The following is a 21,883-nucleotide window of genomic DNA, read 5'->3' as shown; positions in this document are numbered from 1 at the left end:
TTTTTTATCGGCTGTCCGCTGTCCTTCTTTAATAGGTCCATGATTCCCTTTGCCATTGAGCAGTTTTCATAGGAATGAATGGCCGCCTTTTTTAATCTGCTGTCCATTCTTTAATAGGTCCATGGATCCAGATGCCTCGGACACCAGCGTTCCGAGTTGCAAGCGTGACGTAATTTTCCTTATAGCGATCCCGTTCGACTTTGTGATTGTGACATGACTCATGAAATTGGGTAGTCATTGTTTATTGTTAGCTACATTAGCCTCGTTAGCAAACTAGCTGGAAAACAAACAACACAACTTTACATGGTATTGCACGCACAGCAAGACCGTGCAATGCATAAATTGGTGACCGGCAATGTAATCAAGTGTGTAAGAGCATTTAAAATCCACATTAAAATGACCAACGTGGTACAAATACAAAGAAAATTAATCTCTTCACGGGCGTAGCCATTTTGGTTGGGAGCGTCATCACTGCTCTCGGTCTACTCTCAGAATTCCGAGAGGTGAAGAGAAAAATGGGGCTTGCCTCTGAAAAATGCTTGAAGAAAGCTGGGAGGTTTCACGACTTCCGACTCGGAAGGCTGGCGTCCGAGGAATCTGGAACACACCATAAGGTCCGAACCACCCGGAAACTGGCAGCAATAGGCCGAGATCAGTGATGATCCTCTCAACAAAAATGGCTGTGCCCGTGAAGAGATTTATTTTCTTTGTATTTGTACGACATTTTAAATGCGACACATTATGAAAACAAACATTTTCATGGGATTTGGGGTGCTGTTTTGGGTCTCTGGTGCTCCCACATGCATACAAACTTTGAAAAAGTCTGTACATGATTTTTTGAGTGAGATATGCATTTCTGAAAGTACCCCGCCTACAGTTACCAAACGAGCGAGTCAGTTTCGGCGCCCCCTCCTACGTAGGAAGGGGGCACACTTGAATATTACCTCCCACTTCCCTACTCCCCTCCAATCAGAGCATAGCTAAGATTTTTTGTGGACCAGCGGACGAGCAGCTCCGGCGAGGGGAACTCGGCGGCAGCTCATCTCTGGGACCACAATCCCTTTCTCTGGCGGACTGCCGTCGAGCTACCCCCACCGGACTTTTCAGCTTCCGGAGGACACCCGCCGGAGCAGCTGGGAAGCTTCGGCGGCAGTTCAGCTCCCGGAGTACACCGCAGGGCTGCCTTGCTGTGCGCAGGGCCGTTTCAAGGAATTTGGGGGCCCCAAGCATTAAGTTGCGCCATTGGCGGGACTTCCGAGCGCGGGGGGGATAGGCATAGATGCCGATCAGTTTGTTGTTGCATTTTATTCATAACCAGTCGTTGTCTTGGGGCCTTCTCGCAACGGGCATGGCTGTGTGTGCAATACAATGTGAAGTTGTGTTGTTTGTTTTCGAGCTGCTTTGCTAAAGAGGCTAATGTAGCTAACAATAAAGAACGACTGGCCAATTTCATGACATAATCACAAAGTTGAACGGGAACGCTATAAGTGCTCCGAGACCGGAAATTACATCACAATTGCAACTCGGATGGCATGGTGTCCAAAGCATCTGGATCACACCATGACTCCTAACCATAACCCTAACCCTATCAGAGAAATTTGATTAATCTTAGTTTAATATACATTACAATTTAAGTTACCTTCCCTGCGGTCACCTGACGGATTTTAGCCTTTTTGGATTGGATCATGCACTTAAACCAACGTGATTGTTTAATCTCTGGCTATCCCCTCATTAATATTCATGATTTTTCCCGGATTCGGTGGAACGCGAGCCGTAACTGAGCTATGCCTATTCGCCCCTACACTACTGGGCCTTATTGTACTGGGCCTAGCCGCACTGCCCGGTGGAAACGCGCCATTAGTAGGGTCTACTGACCCTGCCAATTGGCTGCCCTGTCTTAAGAGTTTAGGTTATTTAGTAATTGTATTAAATCATACAACCCGTTTTCAGTGTTCTATGCAAAAACAGCGTCACCTCCATCCCCACATCTGGACGTATTGCTGACCCCCCTCATGCAGGGCTGCAGTCTGAACCAATGGCTATTTTCTGTTTCTTCTCTGATCCCTTGATCCATTCAAGAACCAAGTATGTAGCCATAAATTCAGCAGTAAACACTGAAATCCCATTATACAATCAGACCCCATGGCCACACAACTGGGGAACACAAATAGAGCTCCCACACACCTTTGAGCTAGAACCCTGGCTGGACCCATCTATAGGCTACCTGTAGTGAGGACCCAAAAATAAGATCTGCCTCAACCTATTTATGGATTTTTTTCTGCACCGTCCACTTTCAGAGACTTTCAATCATTTCAGGACCTTGACTTGCCATTACTGGTTTAGTTTACCCCACGTTTCATAGGCCTACAAAGTCAAGTGTCAAGTGTGTTTAATTTAAATATAAACAAATAAAACGTACTAGTTGTGTTGTAATGGCACTAGTTTATGTGCAGCGCGGAGCGCGCAGGAATACATTTAGGTTATATGCATGTGTGTGGGGAATTGGGAGAGGGTTCGGAAAGTTACGGCGAGTGGAAGGTGCTCTTGCTTGATGCTCTCACATGTTAAACAATAACGAGTTAATAAACCTTTGGAATTAACATCTGATTCACGCTCGGTAATTCTACACTAGTCAAATTTAGCCATTTTTGAAATGTAACATTATAACGAATAGGCTTATTGTTATACTATATTCCAAATTGTTAATATCAAAAGAAAAAATCGGAGTGACATGGTAGCCAGAAAGTTTCTCATGCATGACTAATGCATGACTAATGTTTTTGGCAAAAGCATGCAAATTCAAAGTAGATTAACGAAGCTTTCCTCAGAGATGCAATGTTGGTGAGTTTATCCCCAGAGTCGGTTTATATTTGCTAAATTGCATGCATAGGTTCCAGGCGCAAATTCCCTCTCATAGTTGGACTGATAGAGGCTGTGGTCGGTATGACGTGGAAGCATTCTGCGGCTTTTACTTTGAAATAGTATTTCTCTACAGGAAGTCCGCTGTCTGATCTAGTCTAGTCCGCTCCATGGCTTCCCCCCGCTCGGGCGAACTGAGTTCAAACCACACGACAACGACACTAGCGACTACCACAACTAGTGTCTGCCACAGGCCTCAGTGAACCGAACTACCCGCCCGCCGGTCTCCTTCTGGTGCCTCAGTGACCCAAGCCGCCCGCTCCCTGTCTCCTCCTGGGCCCGCTATGAGGCTCAAAGTGGGCTTCGTTCTGCGGAGCGGTCTGGTGGTCGGGGCGTTCTTCAGCCTGGTGGTGCTCTGGTCCTTCCTCTCGCCGAAGCCCAGTGAAGACAGCCCCTTCGCGAAGCGGGTAAGGAGAACCAACGTGATAACATCAAAATGAACACGGGTTGTGTCTCTGTGGTGTGGTTCGTAACGCACAGAGCCCGGTGTAGCAGTGAACCACGCACCGCGGGCTTTGAACGTGGCATCGCGGAGACGTTGTGGATATCGTTTAGCTGTCGCATATAAATAATAATGTGATTGTTTTGTTCCTGTTTATTTAACATATTCTCCAACTGACTTAGTGGACTGGCAAACGAGCCTTTTGAGAAGAACTTGGGGTTCGTAGTGTTGACTTGAGGTGTTGGAAGTTGGGTTCTAAACCCGGAAGTGTATTATCATGTTAAATCACGGTTCTGCGAATGAGCTCTGTTGGTTCCTTTTGATTAGGGACCTTATGAGCTTTAAATAAATATAACTTACTAAGGGTTTCGGAAGAGCCCTCAGTGTTTTTTTTAAGGTTATACTTATGCCGATATTAATGTCTGATTTCATTAATTGGTAATTCTTTCTGATGAATATTACAAATATATATATGGAATATTATCTTACTTCAATTTATAAGTAGGTAGAGTTTGTAAGTTGTAAGCAAACGTCATCCCTCTGCTCAGATGTGATCATAAAACTGCAAAACAAACAAATGTGTTCCGGGAGTTACCGGTATATCCGTATGAAATGGGTAAATATGGATGAACGGCTACACAAAGCCTGAATACATTCACTTCTATTACTTGAATGAAGTAATTTGATTACTTGAATTAATTAATTAGATTGCTTCTATAGCAATACATTAGCTAGTTGTTATCATTAAAATTGTAAATCTCATATAATTGAAAAACTTTTTATTTTCTTTAAAGGTTGGGTATGCAAACCCCATTGTAAGACGACCTATATTTGGAAAAAAGATTTGAAGACCAGATCTTGTTTTTATGAATAAATAAATTGTATTCATTGAAATAATATACGAAAATAAAAAGGCATAGAATAAAACACTGCATTGCCACTAAACAGTAGTGAAAATAGGCCGTACTGATGTGTACACCAAAGACTATTCCTGACACTCCTCTGCCCCGCTGTGTTCGCTCTTGCTGTGGTCGCTCCGAACTGTTTCGGCCCGTGGCAAAGCGAGTCATCCTCGCTGCTGTCCAAGGCATGTTGAGACGCAGCATTTATTTAATGCTCATATGACCTAGTGCTGAAAAAAGGTTATATGAAAAAGTGTGAGGGTAGCGTTGGTGCGCTAAACTTGTTCTGTGAGCAGCTGGATGTGAACCATGGTGTGAAGGAAGTGAACACAACGATCGATGTTCAACTGTGCGCGCAGGCACTGGTGTAATTGAGATGCGCTGCTATATATCTTTTTTTTATCAATGTAACGAGTTGCGAGTCTAGTGCAGGCTGAGTTTTTTTTTCCAGCACCCCCTGCTGAGAATACGTTCTCGCGGCTATGGTTGCACCAGATGTTATAAACATTAAACGGTCACATAAATCATTACTATTTTTAGAAAATGTATGTTTGTTTCATATAATTGTATTGGAAGTCCTGGTTTTCACTAGGGTTGCTGCGGTGTGGACATTTTCACAACGAGTAATACACTCGTCTCAACACCGGTATTACCGAGTATAAACGGTATAAACTTTGAAACTAGGTCAACCGCCACACAAGCATCGGTTTTTTAGACCCTTCTCGTCCTTCAGTGGCCGCCAACGTTCGAAAGCAGCGCCTAGGATTATTCTTGATTTCAGTTTTTCTCTTTCAGCGTTTTTATTATCAATTACTCTCTGAAAAAGAGTTTTCCTTCTCTTTGCTGGTGGTGGTGGTGGTGATGGTGGGGATGGTGGCGTCTTGTCTGCCATGGAAATGGTCTTCTACTGCTAGGTCCAAATGTGGATTAACTAGTTCCAGTAGCTACCGCAGGATAACAACAAACAGGAGCTTGCTCTGGGTCACGAGCTCTGGGTCACGAGTACTGCACGAAGGGGTCGCGCGCGGGGCGCGGGGGAGGGGGAGTGCAGTACGACCGTTGATTGACGTACTTACTGTCCAATGCAACGAGGTGGCAATCCAAATGATTGGCTGGAGTTTTTCGAGCCCTGCCCGTTCCACAGATGATTGACTTGTTTAATTTTCATGTCAGTACTTCTGACTCAGTGGCTGTAAGCGGGTTATGATAAGGATTTCAAGTAATTTTGCAAAAATGGCCAAAAAAGCAAATTCCATACCCAACCTGCTTCTATATCAATACATTAGCTGGTTCTGATTGTTATCATTGAAATTGTAAATAGAAATTGCAATCATCGCCATTCCAAAACCAACATTCTTTCAACAGGAGGATAGTCTGCAACTAAGAAAGGACCCGGTGGAACCTTTTAAACCAGTGGTACCATGGCCTCATGTAGAGGGAGTGGAGGTAGACTTGAACTCTATCAGACTCAAACAAGGTGAGATATGGTTTAATTTGATATATTTCTGAAACAATGTTGAAATTAAAGCCAAGGTAGGCAATTTGGAGAACCCTTTTTTGAAGCGATCCAAACAACCTCCTTTAAGATTCCCTCCAAAGCCACGTCGCCCAAAACACAAGAATAGGTTGCTAGCTTTAGGAAAATATCCTCCTATCCTTGTGGTATACTCCAGTGCTGCGCGAAGACAACACCGGCAGAGCCCAATCAATTCATACTGGCAGATTGAAATGATTGGACAGGCTTATTACAGGCCTGAACCAGCCACAGATACTGAACTTTTAAAATGTTTGTTGTAAGAGCATTTGAATTATTGATTGCTTGTGGGATATAAAGACAATCCAAAAAAAACAACACAAATAAATTGCCCAGCCTAACTTCAACACAAACATATCTGTATAACAAGGGCCCGACCCATGTTGAGAAATAGTTTTCAATGATGCTCAACATTTGATATCTGATATTGTCAGCCATTAGCTTTTGGGTTAAACATGTATAGAAATAATATATTGATTACCCCATCTGGTAATCTAGCCATTAAGATACTTTTCCCAGGAAAAAGTCCAATCTAACTTTATAGGAAATGGTTATAACCTTAAACTTGGATAAATCTCTCCAAAAGCACTATCTTTTTATGTAGATAATTAGTTAAATGTGGTTGTCGCAGCCCACACATACGATGTAGGCCGTGAATAAATATTAATTGAATAACTTTGTATACTGCGTAGACCAATGTGAAGTGGGCGGATAAGAACAAAACACGATATTGTCAATTATCAGAAATAATATAACATGTATTCAATTCTAGGAAAAAACATTTAAACCTGACTAGCAGGTTGCCACAGTCTAAATGCATTAATGGCCAACAATGCATCTAAATTTTGGAGTTTTGCTAACCTCTTCTCTTTCTCCTTTCAGGCAGAGACATCCATCCTGCGATCCCCAACCAGAATCAGGCGATCCAGCAACAATACGTCACATTCAAGCCCCACTCCAATGCCTACACAAGCCCGATCTTAAAGAAAGATAGCTTGGGGAACTTTGAACCCAAAGAGCCGGAGCCTGCTGGGGTCCCAGGGGGCCCAGGTGAGGCTGGGAAGCCCTTTGTCTTGGGACCCGATTACAAAGACGCTGTGCAGGCCTCTATCAAAGAGTTTGGCTTCAATATGGTGGCCAGTGACATGATATCCCTGGATAGGTCTATCAACGACCTACGACATGAGGAGTAAGTTCTTTGTCAATACTATTATTGCATGCACTGCTGTTACTGTTGTTTCTAAATTACAGCTTTAAGTGTACTGTTTAATACTGAAATGTTTGTGTACCGCCCTGCCATTTCTCTAGTCCCTTTTAGACTGTTAGAACATGTGTCCTGATTATCCTGTTTTTCTACAGACGGTTTTGATTGTAAGGATAGGTATGAAAATAATTCAAAACCAACTCATTAAACAGGTGTGAGCGGTCTAAATGCTAAGGCAAGGCAAGGCGACTTCATTTATGTAGCGCTTTCATACACGAGGCAGGCACAAAGTGCTAAATGGTCGGATACAGCATAGTCAACTAGGAACAGATATATTTACATTTCATATACTAATACCAGACAGACAACTGCCATTTCTAACCAATTTCACTCAAATGATGGCTCCAAGAATATATAGGTAGGCTATAGATCTAACCTAAAGCTCATCATATATATGGCATTCACCTTTTATAGGCTTATTAAATATGGGTAAGAGAATTTAATATTACATTGTATTATTATATGTTGTATCTAATGACAGATCTATGCCTACAACTAGAGCTGTAGATGAGAGAAAAAAATGTATTACTGAGCGTGAATAGAGTAAAATACAGAGCTTGTTGTAAATTCATTAATTTTCTTTTCTTTTCTTTCTTTTTATTGCGTGGAACGTATAGGACAGTCCCAAGGCCAGCTGTTAATTGAAACTGAATCTCTGAAACAATGGCCAGACTCGGACCACTTTGGATCGCATTATTGCAGAGTGCTTAGTCTGGACTTGGGGGCCGTGTCCACCAAAAGCCTTTTTAAAAGGCGGAGCGCCTGTCTGCAATGCATTCTCTATGGCAGGACGCGCTTGCAGCGCGCCTTTTAAAAAGCCGCCCGGGGCGGTTAAACGCTCCGCGCGCCTCGCGCTTTTAGACGCGCGCCCAAGTTGAACACAGTTGAACTTTTGAAGAAAAGCGCTCCACGTCATCTGCGCTTTTTTCGAACGACCAATCAAAATCGAGGAGGAGGCAAGGCTAAAAGTATCAACAGAACACAAACTGAAACAAACTGAAACATGTCGGACGAAAGTTTAATAACAGCTGTGAGTGAGTGTCCGGTCCTGTACGACCTCACGTTAAAGGTGGTATTCCCCGTACTGCCTCCTGCCACGATGCCTAATGCTGTGGACCCACACTCTCCTACGGGCAACCACGACAGGCGCAGGGGGATCGTCCGCAACCTCCGCTGCCACGGCAAGAAGCGCCATTAATCTTGCATTCATTTTCTAATAAAATTGTAGGAGCAACCAGAGAGGACGTTCAGGTGTCAGATGCCAGATAATGGAGCCAACAGATAGACGCTGTATATCTATGGATAGAAGCTTTATATCTATGGATACAAGCGATGACGCATGTTAATGATGTAAATGAAAAACGCTCCGTGCGCCTTTTTTGAGCGGCGTGCACAAACGCGTTGAGAGCAATGCACGGAGCACTCCGCCTTTTAAAAAGGCTTTTGGTGGACATGGCCCCCAGTGTGCTTTAAGGACACGCAATTCTTTTCTCAGTCGGTAGTAGGGGTGTAACGATACATCGATGTAGATCGATACATCGATTGATTGGCGAACGATCCAGCTGCATCGATGCAACGCCCAAACATCGATGCATATCGCTGTATTACACGCTTTTATTATTATATATCTCCTTTCGCGGGTGTTTGTGAAACTATTTCTGCGCAAAGCGCCAAGCCGCTCGTATCCATTCACCGGTTAAGCAACAGCGAGCACATGTGTGAGCGCGAGGATGTCTAGTTTCGTTTTGTGTTGCCAGATTGGGCATACGTCCCGTTTTTCCAGCCTAAAGGTGCGGCCACACCAGACGCGTACTTCGCATCTAAAATCGCCATTTTTTCCATAGGGAACCATTGGTTTAATACGCGTTTCACGCGTAATACGCGTATAAGCAACATTTTACGCGCGTATGTGGCGCGTATATTTACGCGCAATACGCGCGTATATCGCGTACATTTCAAGAGTTCAAAAAATTGAACTTTTTACGCGAAGTACGCAAGATACGCGTCTGACGATTAGCTGCGTTGCCCAATCAGCGTTGAGCTTGACCCGACGTCACTGGCAGAGAGTAGTGAGCTTGGACAGAAGCATACGGCCGACATCTTTCTTTATTCTGTGTGGAAATAGTAACATAGTTACGCCATTAAATGCTTTTATGGAAACATTTCTAGCGAGGAATGTGCATTTTACTTTCATAATGTTCGCTCGGTGAATGTGAAGGATGTTTGGTTTGATAGTTATGACGAAGAGGGAACGCTCCGTTCACTTGCATGGACAGAGTCTCTGGTTACTAAGCAACCTCAACGTCTTGGCGGACTATATATCTGCTGATCAACACTACGAATGCTGGAAACACACCAGACACACCATGTGAAGTTATTTAACCCGATTATTGTTATTTATATCCGAGATTATTTAATCTAACCCGATCTAAACTCTATCACCCAAACACGGCGGCGTTTGGGTTTCCTACCTCGGACTCCAGCGCAGCTTATCCTGGGGCAACACACACACACACACACACACACACACACACACACACACACACACACACACACACACCCACCCAAGTGTTGGAGCCTTTACCGTGGGGAGCCTCATCCTGGGGCAAGACACACACACACAGCCACGGCCGACAACTTTCTTTATTCTGGGTGGAAATAGTAACATAACATTTGGTTTGATAGTTATGACGAAGAGGGAACGCTCCGTTCACTTGCATGGACATTGGACTCATCTAGGCGAGTGACGTATGCGCGTATGGCGCGTATTGCGCGTATGTGACCATTTTTGACACAAAATGGTCAAGCAACATTTTACGCGCGTATCTCGCGTAAAAATTACGCGAGATACGCGTCTGGTGTGGCCGCACCTTAACGTGATTAATAGTAGCCAAATCGGGCTGAAAAATTTGCCCAATCTGGCAACACGGACGGCTTATCTTTACAGCCAAGATGATTCCGAGGGATGTTTTGTTTTTAGAAGAAAACTATCCGCACAGATCGGTTGGGAATGGTCTACGTTCAAAATTAAAGATCATTACAGGCTCTTTAATTTAAGCCATAAAAAACCTTTGGCACTTAAATGCAATTATGTGGCACTTTATTATTTGTATTAAAAATGGATTGTTTTTGTTTTAAATATCCGGAAGAGCAAAGAAATAAAATGATGAAATTATAATTAAGTTGATGTGAGTTGATGTGATTGTAAGAGGTTGTGTTAAATGGGCATATGATATCGTCTCATATCGATCGCATGCCCCTGAATCAAATCGTATCGTATCGCGGCAGACTTTTGATATCGGCAAATATCGTATCGTCGATATAATATCGTATCGTGATGAAACCAGAGATTTACACCCCTAGTCGGTAGCCTACTGGGTAGTGCATTTTCGCAGAAAATTGTCTATACCCTGAAAGGCATCATTCACATGTATTAATCCTTTTTAATCAGTTAAACGCTTATAAATTATATTCATCAGTTTGGTTATGATCAGGGTTACAAACCTAGCAGATCTCAAACGAGAACGGCAACTTTTTGATTTCATAGATATAAACTTTGATTGTTTACATTTTGTATAGTCCAGAAAATGAAGGCAGATGTTGCAGGGCAGGTAAGCCTTGTGGTACCCCTCCGTAGAACCATAAGGCTGGCTTGGTCACCTCCTGAGCATGCTCTTCTACTGCGTACAGCTTGGCCCCCAGCAGAGAACCTGCCTCCTAAAGTCTGCACCACTCAGATATCCCCCACTAACCCTCTTCAGTGAAGTCATTTTTCCTCACCCTTTCTTAGAAACATTCCTGTCCACACCAACAGTGTTGTAGAAAATGTCTTGGTTCCCAAGAGAAGACATTAAGAATGTTCCATGCCTATAGATGGCTTTGGGAGAATGCATTCCACTAGCCTTTCATTCTGTGGTCTGCGTGTCAGGTAGTCTCTGGTCCAGAACACCAAGGGGCATCATCCACGTGCAATAACCACAGCTGGACTCCCAGTAATATGGTGTTTAATGTGCTAGGAAAACGGCTGTTACACATCCAGGACCTATACCTGCAGCCAAATGGAAAAAGGGGAGAGGTTGTAGCAATGCCAATGAAGGTTGGGCTTGGAGAGAAGATTTAACGATAATTTAGTTTTCTTTCTCATAACCTCCCCTTCTCTGTTATTTTCCAGGTGTAAGCACTGGGATTATGATGAGAGGTTGCTGACTTCTAGTGTGATCATAGTGTTTCATAATGAAGGCTGGTCAACACTGATGCGAACCATCCACAGCGTCATTAAGAGGACGCCCAGGAGATACCTGGCGGAGATTGTCATGATAGATGACTTTAGCAACAAAGGTAAACATGATTGAATGAGATGAATTGTTTCTCGCTGCATTTGTATTCCCCCAGTAATACAGAATAATGGTGTCATTAAGTTCAAAGTGTTTGATCTCCAACTTCCTCAACCACTGTAGGCATCTTTAGTGAACAGCTGTAGTGAGGACACGTTTAAAATGTGGAATCATAATCACAATCTTAATTCTAGGCTATCACCTATAGTAAGACAGACTAAATAGTAATGTACTTAATATATTTTTGTATTGCATCATGCACGCACACACACTTTCTATAATTGTAAGCTTTTGGAAATATTCAATACTTTTTCCATCCAAAGAAAACACAAATGGATTAGGGATTGTTTTAGGTTACGGTAATTGCATAATTACTAGTAAATGTATTTAATATCTCATAATGCAAATACTAGGCCAATTTACAGAGATGAGTTATTGTTTTTTGTATATGTATGTCATTGAGTTTATTGTCTGTTTGTTTTCTTATCTGTCCATTTCTTTGTGTCTATGTGCATGCCTCACTGTGCGTATATAGTCCATCTTAAGGAGCGTTTGGAAGAATACATCAAACAATGGAACGGTCTGGTCAAACTTTTCAGAAACGAGAAGAGAGAAGGACTTATTCAAGCCAGGAGCATAGGCGCCCAGAAGGCCACTATAGGACAGGTATGCTGTTTCCAGCTTGATCAAAAGGCTTTGGATTACTCTCTAAATGAGTATCAACAATGATTTTTATCCCTTATTTTATCCTGCACGGATTGGTCCACATTTAGCGGCGGTCATTTCTCAAAGTTCTTCCTTTTGTTCCAGGTTCTGATTTACCTTGATGCCCACTGTGAGGTCAGCGTGAACTGGTACGCACCGCTGGTGGCGCCCATCTCAAAAGACAGGTAACCCACTAACCAAAACATGTACACACAATGCAACATTCCTCACCTCACTGTGAGGTTTCTGTATGAAATCCTTACAATTCTATTCTACCCCCAGACAAAACCAGTATTCTTCATTTACTTGGTTATTTAGCGGAGAAACTGATTTGCAATGATTTGATTGAAATTCTGTTCCATTTTATAGAGATGGCCGAAAAGGAAGTTGTGAGACCGAAGGTGGTCTGTGCATCAATTCGATTTAAATTGTCTCAATATCTTTAGTTAAGTGTAGGATATAGTGGCATCTAGTGGTTAGGTTGCAGATTGCATCCATCACACCTCTCCTTTCCAACAACAGAAGAAGCTACGGGCCTTTGGAATTATCCTTGACAGAGTGGACAATGTCTGGGGATTATAAATTGTATTCACTTGCTACGTCTGTAAATCAAGGGGTCATAGCTTACGAGGAAAATCGTGATTTAAAGCACGTCCTCTAGAGCCGTATGTAGATATCGGGCTCATTCAAACCTGGGAACTACGAACAACGCTTCTGCTGCATGCTACCGCGTGTCAGACGGGCTCAGTGTAGCATCTCAGTCAAGTAGAGGGGGAAGATAAGACTGCAACAACCATTCTATGTTCATGGGTCCCTTATTAATCATACTTGCGATGATTATATTCCATATCTGCCATGTCTGTTGGCTAGATGCCACTTAATTCTACATACTGCACCTTTGAACTGTTGGCAGTTACCACTCCCATTTAGGGGAAATTAGTCACAAATTAGTCACAACCAACTTTGTATTCCTTTGTCTGCTTTGGAATCTCTCAACTAATTTTAGGGCATAACCTAGTCTTCCTGATTTAAAGTTTATACATGTTATCATGCAAAGTCAAATTCTGGGCACTATTTAACTGATCAAAAAGCAAGCTTATTCCTGGAATTTAGTAAAAGAAACATACTACCAATATCTAGGTGTGCCATTCTCATAGCTGGAAATAACTGAATGATGAAGTGCATGCTTAGTATGTTCTCCAACAATATAACCTACTCGTGCAATCAATGTTTTTGTTTGCGTAACTAATACAGCAGATGATTCCAATTACTTATGTTATACAAATGTTAAACTTTTTATAAGTTAACTAATTATTTGGCTTGATACCAGTGCCTGTTTATGTTTAGCGTCTGATCAAGGATTAGGTATTTTGAACATTTCCGTCTGTCTGAACTTACCTGTAGGACTATATGTACAGTACCGTTGATAGATTATATTGACGGTAAAGAGTACACTATGGAGACCCAGCAGGGCGGAGATGAAGACGGTTTGGCTCGAGGAGCCTGGGACTGGAGCCTGCTCTGGAAGCGGGTACCACTTAGTGACCGAGAGAAGACCAAGAGAAAATACACTACTGAGCCCTATCGGTACACAACCACACGTCATTCCACAAGCATCTAACCCTAATGTTGTCTTTTGTCTCCACCTTCCATCCCCAACTCTCCCCTTATCCATCCATCTGTCTGTCTGTCCAACCCGCTTGACCACACCTTTGTATTGTCCTGCACAACCTTTCCTCACTGTGTTTTGTTGCGCATGGCCCCTCCCTCTCATGTATGTGATGTTTTTACTTTACATTCTTTACATTATTCCCATCATGTGCATGATGTGTCTCTACCACTTTCCATCCCCCATGTCCCCCGCTTCCTCCTGTGTGCATGTACCATATCCTTCATGTGCCCTCCAAACCTCCCCTACCAGAACAGTGTGCACCGTGCCTTTGATCGACTCCATCCATGGGCAGACTTTCACCATTGAGCCACAGGGGGGCGGAGACCAAGATGGCTTTGCTAGAGGAGCTTGGGACTGGAGCTTACTCTGGAAAAGAGTTCCACTTGGGGATAGAGAGAAAAGGCTAAGAAACTCTAAGACTGAGCCATATAGGTACTGCCAAACTATTTTTGTACATCCAGAAAATTAACACCTATGGAGCTACCATTTTTTGGAGCTAAAGTTAGGTTTGCCTTTGAACTTCCACAGGATCTGAATGTAGGAATAATTCACTCTTGCATTACATTTCTATCAATTATATGGGTGAAAACCTGTGTTTTTTTGTCAGCTTAGCAGCCTGACTACTCTCCAAGTTAACACAGCCTAGGATGGGAGATTGGAATGAATATTTTTTTACATTTTTTGAAAATCACTGCATATTAATGTCAAATACGGCAAAAACAAAACAAAAAAATGACACATTGCCACACTTGTCGACAACATGGTGGGTTATTTAATTAGATGGTAAACTCTCATTGTTATTAAATGAGGCTAAAATTAGACTGTGATGTAGAAGCAACCGTTTCCTACTTGGCCTATGAGCCATGGTGCCGCTAGCCCAGGGGCTTCAGGGGGGCCTGGGTCTGCACAGGGGGGAAGAGGGGGGGCTATTAGTCCTGCTCCATGCTGCATGTCTAGAGCGGTCTACATGCTGTGTCTGGGATGCAGCTGCTCGACCTAATTTGAGAAGCTAGGGCCGTTAAACTATTTTCCACTAACATGAATGTCAAAAATGTTTGAAATGTTTGAATTATTATTATATTCTACAGTTGGGGTGAATTATTCCTTTTAAAATAGTAAAAGCTTTGAGCAACAAGACCTTTTATTCCATTTATTTATTTTAAAAGATTAGCAGTTTATTCTCCTGTCCCCAAACTCATCACAAATGCCATAGTTCTATACTGCCAAATGCACTGAATTATATTATTTTGACGGTGAAGGTTTTTCATATATTTTCCTTTTTTCTGAAATCCCTCTTTATTCAGTGGCAGGCAAAGGATTTGTTTAACTTTCGCCTGATTGTAAGAGTGGATATCTTATAAAAAATGAATTGGTCCACCCCTAAAATAGGTTTAGCCTCTGGTGAAAGTAAGTAGCTCCTATGGTCATGTTTTATGTATGTTCATCTTCTTTCATTCTTCACTAAAACACCTTTCCACCATTCAGAAGTTCAATTCCTTCTGGTTTTCCCTATTCTTCCTATGTCTTTATTGCATGCAATAGGGATTTACTTTTAAGTAATAAAATGCATGCAAAAATGATTTGACATTTCAATTGAATTTTTAACCGCCTTCTTCCAAAATTCTGCAATTGTACGTTTTTTTAAAATATTTTTTTGTCTCTTATGCAGGTCACCCGCAATGGCAGGTGGTTTGTTTGCCATAGAGAGAGAGTTTTTCTTTGAGCTGGGCCTTTATGACCCTGGACTGCAGATTTGGGGGGGAGAAAACTTTGAAATATCATACAAGGTAGGTTTAACAATTGTGTTTCTATATATTCAGGTGTGTCTATATAGGTATGCGTCTTTATATAGCCCTGTTGCAAGTTTTTTCTATTATGTCTCGAAACCAGTCTAGGTATATGTAAGTATATTATATTAGTTTTGTGTTATTAAAAGTATGTTTGTGTCTAATATATAGACTTGTTTATGTTTCTCTATATATGTGTGTATATGTCTATATATTTGTGTTTGTAAGTGGATGTTTGTTTTATACGATTCCAATTCTTTGAATCTAAAATGTTGAAGGTAGTGTTAATAAAGTGACAGCCCCCACAAAATAGAAAATATACATTGCTAAAGAGCGTGTCTGTGTGTTTCCATGTAGATCTGGCAGTGCGGCGGTCAGCTGCTGTTTGTGCCATGTTCTCGTATTGGGCATATTTACAGACTCCCGGGATGGCAGGGCAATCCTCCACCGGCACATGTAGGGTCATCACCTACACTGAAGGTACATGAAGCACAATGACATTCAAAGGGATGTTCCTTACGACTATTTGTCCACACTATTTTGTAAATGACATGTCCATATTGAGCACATTACAATCTAAGAGGCCTAACCTAATCTGAAGAAAATATTTTGTAATGGAACCTTTTTTTAAATACCACCAGAAATAAAGATCTTTGTGCCGTGCAAAGTTCAACTGTGATGTGGGGGGACAAAAAGGTTAGGAGACATTATAACAATGAACATGATCCGTTATATATTTTACTGTGGGAAATTGAGCCGCTGTACACTCAAGCTGGTATATACTGCTGCCCTTATTATGAATGAATGATTATAAATAGTGGTTATTCTATGTCTAATTAAAACAAGGTGAAATTAAGTCAAAGAAAGATAAACTAATGGCAAAAGATCACACACTTGACTGCATTTACTAAATGGGGTGAAGATAACTGTTGAGGTTAGGTTAAGATTTATCAAATAGTATTTATTGTGTATTTAACTAATCGTGAACATTTCTATTATCATTGCTAGAAGTAGTACTTCTCTTGCATTCTTCAATAACAATGAATGGTGTCTCCCATCTTCCTGTACAGAACTATGTGCGGGTGGTGGAGGTGTGGTGGGATGACTATAAGGACTACTTTTATGCAAGTCGTCCTGAAACCCTGAATCTAGCCTATGGAGACATCAGTGATCTGAAGCGCTTCAGGTAAAGGATTAGTTATGTCTTTTCCCAAAATGATCCATATATTGGTTACCATTTAAAGCATACCATTGTTTCAAGTAAATATATGTATATTGTACCTAGATTTAAAAAAAAGTCACAAAAAGTGAATGACCTAAACGCTCCCAATCTTTTAGCCTGTTAATACATGAGGTAGAAGAGGTCCTCGCTTGATCTGCATAAATTCCTACATGCTTAATGTCTCCACAATCTCAGAGAAAGCGCAGAGACGTAGAGTTTGGTGTACATTTTAGTTTACATTGATTTGGATAACATTGTGGCTCGTGTATTATACTGGAATTGACAGGAATCCTACAATTTATATAAAAAAGAAAAGCTGGCACAGTTGAGATGTCTCAGAGAACTTTGCATATGACATACCCCTAGATTAGATCACCTCTAGTCTATCTAATCTAATCTAGATGGACGGTCACGTACAAAACCTCCAGAAGTGCTTTGTTTTCTTACTTTGAATATTAAGAGTTCACTGTTCAATGTTGCACTGGCTTGTGTTTGATTCCTGTAAAGCCCAAAGTCTGGACATATCGACCTATTTTGCAATTCAATGAGGTCTGGGTTGGGTGTGCAAATGGTTTGCGCATTGGAATAGCTCCCTGGATTGATGTAAATTACGCTTCACGCCCCACCTCTTGATGACCCACTCTTGGTGAAGGAAAAATCATGTAGTAACCAAGAATTCAACATAATCTCTACAACCATCCTTTGCTCAGTGTGGTATAAAAGTGGAACTGCTTTTTTTTTATCATCAAAAATATTGTATTTACCAAGATAAGGAGTAATTAAAGTGTACTCTAAAAAAAACGTTATTATTAAATGGAGTTATTCCACAAAATGTGTTTCTATTGTTTGTCAGAGAGGAACACCGATGCAAGAGCTTCAAATGGTTCATGGAGGAAATTGCTTACGACATTCCAGTGCATTATCCCCTGCCTCCGAAAAATGTGGAATGGGGTGAGGTATGTACTTCTACATTGAAATACATTTTTAATTGGTAAATTTGGTAGTTTTAGACGCTGTACCCACATGGCATTGACCTGCATCTTGGGTGATCCGGCCTCGAGGACAGCTCCAAAGATGTTAATGCACCCAGGATACATTGAAACACATTGAGATCCGATTGCTCAGACTGCATTAGGAGTTTAATGGCCACATTCCTTTAGCAGACACGTCCAAAAAAAACCATTTGCATTTGCTGTCATATGCCGCTTTTCCACCGCACATGTAGCTCGACTCGACACGACACGACTCGACACGACTCGACACGGTAGCAGCGCGGGTCCTTTTCCACCGCAAATAGTACCTCCGGGACGTGGGCGGGGTCGGCTCCGCGAAAGGGCCGTGACGTATTTTTGTACGCGACGCAAACGACACCTACGTAACCCACACATGGACAGAACCCACATAACAACAATGGAGAACATCGATGCGATGGTATTCGTGTTCGTATTATTAGCTGGCATGTTGAAGAAGTGGAATATGTTGGCTGCGGCGCTGCTATGGCTGTTACCAGCATGGTTGCCATGTCGCTCTCGTGACTTCGTCACACTCACTGGCCAATCAGTGGCCGGCCGTCTGCCGACGTCACCTTTTAGCATCGGCTCAGCCGCTTGGAACCTAGAGCGAGGCGGTACTAGAAAAAGCAGCCACTTCAGGTACCAGATACCATGTTTTCGCGGTGGAAACGCAAAAAAGACGAGCTGAGTCGAGTCGTGTCGAGCTGGTACCATGCAGTGGAAAAGCGGCAATAGTCCACAAGGCCGGCCTACTTTTAAAAAGCCCATTTAGATATATATTGCGAGTGTGGCCAACATCTTGGGCCATTTGGTTGGCCAAGGAATAATCTCAGTCTGTATTGGTCTGATTTCCTCTTATTTTCATTCCTGGCAGCCTAGGAACGCGAAGAGCATCGCTCAACTCAACATTTGGTTTTTTCGAACTTCAATGGCGTGTTTACTTGAATATAGACGAGGGTAGTGAGAGCTGATAACGAGTGGGCACTCCGATGCTTTGTAGTGCCATGTCTGAACCGGAGTACTTAAAGCTTGTGTGATCGGATCACCCAAGACACACGTTAATGCCAGGTGTGAACAGGGCCAGAGACTGTCAGCACACATCTTTATTTTTGCTACACAATTTTCCATATAACTCCCGATATATGGGTGTAGAGCAGAAAGAAAGGTATTAGTCTGCAGAAAGATGATCAGAATCCTTAATACACTGTACGAAAAACAGATAAAACAGCCAAATATAACAGAAAAGTCTCATTACCTACCCTAATATTGTGTACGTTTTTTGGGTTTTTTATTTCATGGTATTCAAAAGGAAATATAAATAATTAAGAATTAAGAGATTCTGGGTTTTTGCAGATCAGAGGTTTTGAAACCAGCTACTGTATCGACAGTATGGGTCACACTAATGGAGGCACCCTCGAGATTGGACCTTGTCACAGGATGGGAGGAAACCAGGTAATAGCCTTTGCATGCATAAGTGGCAGTGCAATTCCTTGTGCAGAAATTCCTTTGTCACGCAATTCATGCCCTTTGTCATAAAGAGATGATTTTTGGAGACCCTATTATAGTTGCACAGCATTCTTCTTATTTTCCCAACTGAGTAGAATCTCTTTTTAATCATGTTAATATCTTGTGTTTTGTTTTTGTTAATTTATAGCTGTTTCGTATTAATGAGGCAAATCAACTGATGCAGTATGACCAGTGCTTAACCAAGGGGACTGATAATTCAGCTGTTATCATCACCCATTGTGATATGAATCAAAACACGGAATGGAAATATTTTAAGGTACAGGTGAAACATTCATACATACATGGCACAATATTTTTTCAATAAATCACTTTAGCTAAATAATTGGATTAAAAAATGAAGGCCAGTGGAAAAATTAGGCCATTGCATGTAAATATACTGACTGAAGACAAGGTCTCTTGTACGGAAAAGCTAGTCTTACTATAAAATGCATATCAGTTTTTTACTCCAAAAAAAAAATGCTATGATGTTATGAAATCTGTCTTTGTTAATCTTTTGTGTAGAGTAACCCCCAATAACTAATTTCTCACTCTCTGATTTTAAACACCAATTCAGGATCTTCACCGGTTTACTCATATACCTACAGGTAGTGTTTGTGTGTGTGTGTGTGTGTGTCTGTATTCCTACATACCTAACTGTTCTGCAGGTTAATGTTTGGACCTGTTTAACCTGTTAAAGTACAGCCCTACGGTACCGGTCTGGGCTGGATGATAATGTAATGTTGACTAACTATAGAAAACAGTTTTTTTTATTGTCTGCCAAGTTTTTTTCAAAACAGGCCTTTTATTTTAGAGCCAATATATGTTGTGAGTGGAAACAGAGAGCAACAAGTTCAAGGCCTGTGTGTTTTTGTGTTTTAACATACCTCCCTGTTTTCGACAGGTAAATGTTTGGACCGCTCCGATCTTCTCCACAAACTCTTCATAGCAGATTGTGACAACAGCAAGACCACTCAAAAATGGGAGATGAACAACATAGTTGCCGTATGATAACCGGATAGCGAATACCCATGAATAGCATCCGGAGAAACAAGGCTGTTGGTTGAAGACCTTCATCATCCGTCAATTTGTGTAATGGATATGCATTGCCTTACAATGGACATTGCTATGCATCCACGCACACTATCGTTTGATGCTTCCGGATCAATGCATTGACTGAAACTGCCAATGTTTATTTTTAAAAATGTACAAACTGATGAAACATTGGCCCGCATCGCAGTCGTAACCAACCGCATATTTGACACTGACTCGCCGTCCGTCGGTTGCCCTCCTAAATAGTATTTGGACCAAATATTTGTATTAATTGATTGATAACACACTTTTTCGAGATTCTTATCGCAAAGGTCTACTTACACCTCGTTGTTAACCTGCAACTGTCACTTTCCATATTTTTAACCTTTTTTTTTACCAGGTTTGTTTAAAATAGTTAAATTATTTAGATCCCAGGACATCATCAGACAATCTTTGTCCATACAGTCAATACTAGTAATCAGGATTAAATCCACACTTGGCTAACATACTTCTTACATATGCACTGCTGAACCTCAAACAAATGTCTGTAAACGCTCCAAACTGACGTATTGATGCATAAGTGCTGTCCATATTTGAACAAATGACATGATAGAGCTTGTATGTTATATACAGATGATCCCTCGATCAGTTTATCCTTTTGTTGTCAATTTGTGGGATACAGAATATTTCCCAATGCAAGTTAAAACTGTCCTGTGAAGTCTCTGCCAAACTTTACTTGAAAAATGTAAAATCATGAAATTATTTTTGGTTCATTAACACTGTCCACTGAAATTTTATTGAATAAATCAGCTGGAGGGATGCTAGTTATTATAGTTGGGTGGTGCAGGGTTTTGAAGTGGTACAGGTTAAATGTAACTGGGTTTGTTTGTGTCTGAGACTGGTTGAGGGGGGTGACATTAATATTATGTATGCAATCATTACAAGATAACCCTGGAAGTATACATTTGTGTATAGAATCTGCATATTATGTGAAGGTTGTAAATATATTATACATTTTTATTTAATTGTGGGCTGAATGATGGGGAAATCGAGAAATAAAAAACTTGTTATAGGGACAAATGTGTGTTCTATGTCCTCAACAATTGTTGGCTGTGCAAAGGTTAGACTTGTAAATCCAAACAAGAATTTTAACAGTTTAGTAACTATCAATTCACTGTTCCACTGATCATTTGCGTCTCAAAAGTTAGAGAAAAAGAGTAGTCCATGTCGCTTCGCCAGCCTATGGGCCATTGAACAGACTGAGCTCAATAGTGTGGCAGACCGTTAAAAAAAAAAGCTTCAAAAAACCTTTTTGGTTTTGAATGTTACGCTCTTATAACACCTTTTTATGTTGAATATTGTGGTTTTTATGAATGTTGTAAAAATGATTTCCATTGTCTCATTTGCCCAATGGTGAAACAGGAAAGCAAATGATTTTTTTGTTTCGCTCGTAGGATTTGTTTTTAAATATCCACAAAGGGATTTTCGCGCCGTTGGTTTAAAACTCCCCTTCAACCAATCATACCAGAGACCAGCCGTAGAACAGTGCTGTTG

The 21,883-nt window shown here is 41.4% G+C and overlaps 1 protein-coding gene across 2 annotated transcripts; it reads left to right on the top strand.

Annotated features, from left to right (window-relative positions):
* Positions 1-2,984: 2,984 nt before the first annotated feature.
* Positions 2,985-21,876, top strand: galnt7 (UDP-N-acetyl-alpha-D-galactosamine: polypeptide N-acetylgalactosaminyltransferase 7). 2 transcript variants are annotated; one of them, XM_056585609.1, is made up of 15 exons: positions 2,985-3,326; positions 5,629-5,740; positions 6,680-6,986; positions 11,233-11,399; positions 11,931-12,061; positions 12,206-12,285; positions 13,505-13,687; positions 15,442-15,559; positions 15,917-16,039; positions 16,630-16,745; positions 17,635-17,737; positions 19,148-19,246; positions 19,449-19,577; positions 19,875-19,905; positions 20,202-21,876. In XM_056585609.1, exons 1-15 carry the CDS (start codon positions 3,204-3,206, stop codon positions 20,306-20,308), a joined length of 1,929 nt encoding a protein of 642 aa, XP_056441584.1. In that variant the 5' UTR covers positions 2,985-3,203; the 3' UTR covers positions 20,309-21,876. The 2 variants fall into 2 exon arrangements, with proteins under 2 accessions (XP_056441584.1, XP_056441583.1); XM_056585608.1 differs by lacking the exon at positions 13,505-13,687 and adding an exon at positions 14,022-14,204 and having other exon boundaries at positions 2,986-3,326.
* The last annotated feature ends 7 nt before the right edge of the window (positions 21,877-21,883 follow it).

Source organism: Gadus chalcogrammus, chromosome 3 (genome assembly GCF_026213295.1).
Source record: "Gadus chalcogrammus isolate NIFS_2021 chromosome 3, NIFS_Gcha_1.0, whole genome shotgun sequence".
Taxonomy (NCBI): Eukaryota; Metazoa; Chordata; class Actinopteri; order Gadiformes; family Gadidae; genus Gadus; species Gadus chalcogrammus.
This window is presented reverse-complemented; position numbering and strand designations above follow the sequence as displayed.